The 4,709-nt window shown below is 46.6% G+C and overlaps 1 protein-coding gene across 1 annotated transcript in view; it reads left to right on the top strand.

The window, feature by feature from the left end:
• Positions 1-1,096, top strand: part of cdr2l (cerebellar degeneration-related protein 2-like) — a gene marked incomplete at its 3' end in the record, with an annotated part of 16,477 nt that extends 15,381 nt beyond the window's left edge. The window contains exon 6 of the mRNA XM_080834114.1: positions 335-1,096. Coding sequence (XP_080690240.1) covers positions 335-1,096 — 762 coding nt within the window. The remainder of the gene's footprint in view (positions 1-334) is intronic.
• Between the last annotated feature and the right edge of the window lie 3,613 nt (positions 1,097-4,709).

Raw genomic sequence — 4,709 nt, 5'->3', positions numbered from 1 at the left:
TCTTTTCTCTCATCTGTTCTTTTTCTCCTTGTCTTCTCGTCCTCCTTCCTTTCTCTCTCCCTCTCTTTCCTCTGTATTCCTTCCTTTCTCTTTTCCTCTCTCTCTCTCTTATTCCATATTTTCACCTTTCTCTCCTCTGTTCTTTTGTATTCTGCTTGAACTCTTTCTTCTCCAAATTGCCATCTCCCTCTCGCTCCCTTTCTCTCTTCCCTCCCTCCCTCCCTCCCTCTCTCTTTCCCTTTCTTCGTTTGAAATGTTCTCTCTTCTGTTTATAATACTCCATCCCTTCATCTTTTCATCTCTCTCTCCCTCCCTCGCTCTCTCTGTCTCTCAGGAGTTGGAGGCGGAGCTTCAGGAGATGCAGCAGCTGCGTAAGTCCCGCCTCTGCCTGCTGGGCATATCAGGAGGCAGCATGGAGGAGGAGCCTCTGGAGCACACGCTGATGAACTCCGCCCCCGAGACGGACACGCCTGACGACGCCATCGCCACGGCAGCGACGGGGTCAGGGGGGGTCGAGGGGTCAGACCCCGCGGGGGGAAGCGGCGGCAGCAGCAGCGGCTCCGGCGGTGGAGTCCCGGTGCGTAAGAGCTGCAGCGACACGGCTCTGAACGCCATCTCGGCGCGCGACGCGTGCGGGCGACGCCAGGGCAGCTACGCCCTCCATGCCAACGGCGTCCGCAAGCGCGGCATGTCCATCCTGCGCGAGGTGGACGAGCAGTACCACGCGCTCCTGGAGAAGTACGAGGAGCTGCTGGGCAAGTGCCGGCGCCACGAGGAGAGCCTCCGCCACGCCGAGGTGCAGACCTCCCGCCCCGTCTCACGGGACCCCTCCATGCGGGAGTGCTGCCCCTCCTCCTCCGAGCCCCCCCAGGCACCTCCGCAGCATCAGCAGCAGCCCCCGCCCTCCCCCCCGCCGACCCCCTCCACCCCAGAGGCGCTGGAGGGCATCAGCAGGCAGGTGGAGGCGGTGGACAAGCGTCTGGGCCAGAACACGCCCGAGTACAAGGCCCTCTTCAAGGAGATCTTCTCCCGCCTGCAGAAGAGCAAGGGCGACCTCAACACCACCAGCGCCAAGGGACGCAAGGGCCACAAGTGACTACACACACACACACACACACACACCTCGTAACCACACACACACCTCATAAATACATATCCACATACAACGCCACCCCCAAAGGACGCAAGGCCAGCAAGTGAATTGCAGACTAGCACACACACACACACACACACACACAAACATACACAACTCTACTGTCAAAGGCCGCAAGGCCAGTAAGTGACTTGTACGACACACACACACACACACACACACACAGCTCACACACACACACACACAGCTCACACACACACACACACAGCTCTCACACACAAAACTACCGCCAAGGCCAGAAAGGCCAGCAAGTGACTTGCTCTTTTCTCTTTTGCTCTAGTAGAATTGTTTTTATGATTGTTTTTTTTTAAATAATTTTTATTTTGATCACTGTGTCTATTTCGTTAGCCTTATCAAATCTCTTAATGTTATCGTATCTCTTGAGATCCAATGTTCGCATCGTGGAAAATGACTTCCTTTTTCTCTTAAAATCGATTTAGCAAAGCGCTAAGTGGCATTAGCAGTCTTCACCCTTCCCCATCTCCCTGGAAGGAAGACTGGAATCCTTTTGCACTGAGTCATTGGTTCACGCGTCCTCCTGTCCTGGGATGTCATTGGCTACAGGCCAACCAAGCTAACCAATCCCATGCCGGGATACTCATACTTCCCTAATGTCTTAAGGTAACCTAAGCTCTCAGGCGCTCTGCATTTCTGAAGCACTGGAGTCAGTATGACCCATTAGAGGCTGTTCCTGTACACACCTCATACACACACACACACACACACACACGGTATGACGCCACAGCTTCCTGTGATAACCAACACTCGAAACGAGTGCTTAACATGTTAGCACCGCCTGAACTCAGAGAAGCAGCGCGCAGATACGATACGACTAGCTGTCCTCACACTGAATGACCTGAGGTAACCAAGGTAACTGACTACCTGTCGACAGGTGATTTAGACCAAGGTAAATGACTACCTGTCGACAGATGATTCAGACCAAGGTAAATGACTACCTGTCGACAGATGATTCAGACCAAGCTAAATGACTACCTGTGCATGTATAACTGGGTCGCATACCTCACCTGTGAAAAGGTAGTTGAACTTGGAGGTGTGAGGGGGAAGGGGTGGAGCCTTTAAACCTTTTCTCAGGTTATGGAGACAGCCGTCTGTGTGTCGACATTCACACAGGTCACCTAGAGTGGCGTCTGCCTGTTTATTGCCTTCTTCTCGCATACCCTGCGTATCAATCTATAGACTTGCTGCCCCACCTGCGTACAGGTAACTACAGAAGATCTCTAGAAGTACATCTTTGAGAGCAGATGTATGTAGGTGCGCTGTAATACTGTGTCAACATGTTCATTATTAAACTCCATTCACTCACTACCTGAGGCAGGTTTGGTTTATTGTCTGAAAAAAGATGGTTTTACATTAATAATGTTTCCCCAACATACAAACCTTCATAAGTTGCCTCTGGAAAACACACTTCGGTCACTTTAATACGTTCAACACTGATTAAAAAGACAGTTATACATCACTTTAATCGGTAAACGGTGATTTAAAACTTCTAGATCACTTTAATACGATCAACGGTGATCAAATACACACTTCTGTCACCTAAATATGATCATCAGTGATTTAAAACACACTTCTAGATCACCTAAATATGAACATCAGTGATTTAAAACACACTTCTAGATCACTTTAATACGATCAATGGTGATTAAATAAATAAATACACATTTCTAGATCACCTTAATACGTTCACCAGTGATTTAAAACACACTTCTAGATCACTTTAATAAGATCAACAGTGATTTAAAACAATCATGTGTAGTTTGACATTTTTAACACGATCTACAGCCTAACTACTCCATCAGCACCTCCTTCAGTACTCCATCAGCACCCAGAGCCCTACAACAGGAGCAACCAGCATCGTGGTGTAGGTAAAACCGGGTTGTTACAATAGTTTAATTAAATCAGTCTCATAAAATTTAATAATCATTAATTTTAGTAATTAATATTTAATAATTAATTTACTATAATGATGAAAACTCTAGCTGTACCACTATGCTACAGTCTTAGTATAATATTACAACACTAACGTATTACAATTAAAATACAAGTCTATAACACTTCATGGATAACTAGACAAGTGAAGGCAATCAAGAGTATCTGGTTGGCGTAAAATGGCTTTCAGTGGAATATTGGAACAATAACAGGCAAGACAATTGTTTAAGTAAAAGTAAACAATTTATTAAAAGTAACAAAAGGTAATTAATGGTCAATAATGAATCAGGTATAATCACTTAAACACTGGAGTAAAACAATTGAGTAAGGCACAAAGTGGAATTGGGGATGAGGTAGATTGTCTCCGGAATACAGAGGAGGAGGCGTTAGCTTCCCGTCTCTGTCTGTGTGTGTGTGTGTTTGCGTGTGTGTGTGTGAGAGAGAGAGGGTGCGTGCGTGTGTGAGCGGGTGCGTGTGTGGGTATGCGCAGTTGCGAGTTAACGCGGTCGCGCGCTCAATGTAGAGATGGGGAGAAGTGAGAGGGAGACTATGCGCATGCGCACAGGTGATAAGCAGCTAAAGAGCGTGATATGAAGGATGCGCAGACACAAATTAACTTTGGCTGCGGGACCGAAATCTGAGCTCTTTGTTTCTTACGCGCCAACTTCGTTGGGGGAAGGGGCGCAGAGTAAATAATGTTTAACAAAGGAATTTCTTGTCTTAAGGACTAAATCTAAGCTAGGCCTTAATTTAACACAAGATATTCCACAACACTGAAATCACGATGTGCGTGTGTGTATGTCCAGGTGGTGATGCAAAAGGGAGTTAGGAAGAGAGAGAGAGAGAGAAAGACGTGCGTGCACTATCTAATTAAAAGCAATAGAACCAAGCAAGATTATAAACGGTCAAAGACCGTGTAGATTGTGAATTTAAGATTGCATTTAAATCTCAATGAAACAAAATAACAATACTTCTCACATAGATTAAAACATACATATAAAACTAAATTCTGCCCAGATATTTAGCCTTACTTCGATCGCTCTTGCATAGCGACCAAGATGTTTTCTGCCGGGTTTCCGTTGAGCAGCGCGGAGCACAGGCTTCGTGGAATGTCCCGGGGCCTTCTGCTTCTTCTCGTCAGATGAAGCCCTCGGACGGCCTTGAGGTCGTCAGTGGAGAAGGAGGATGAATGGTCGTCGACGTTGAATGGATGAGAAGGGAGCCGGTCGCCTCGCTCGCATTCAAACAAAACTGCTGGGCTGCAGTGTATAGTACTATCGATATAAACTCAGGTTGCAACTAAACGATTTCAAATAGTTTAGAACTTTGATCAGAAGTTCTGAAGGCTATGATTCGTCGTGTCGTCCTTTGTCCTGATGAAGAATTCTTTAGAGGGTTTGGTATCTCTATTTTGAATGGTAGTTCGATGAAAGACCAAACAAGAGAGACTGAATTTGAGGCTTGCCGCTGTTTATATGGAGAAAACGCGTCATTGTTTTTATCACCTTTGCCGTGACCATACAGAGCATGAGAAGAGTAGATAAGGGAATTGAAAGATAAGGGAACTCTGGGTAATGAAGTCTGTGGTGAAATGTAGTCTATAGTG

Source organism: Sprattus sprattus, assembly GCF_963457725.1.
Source record: "Sprattus sprattus genome assembly, chromosome: 3".
Classification (NCBI taxonomy): domain Eukaryota; kingdom Metazoa; phylum Chordata; class Actinopteri; order Clupeiformes; family Clupeidae; genus Sprattus; species Sprattus sprattus.
Note: the sequence above shows the minus strand (reverse complement) of the source record. Positions and strands in the feature narration are given on the sequence as shown.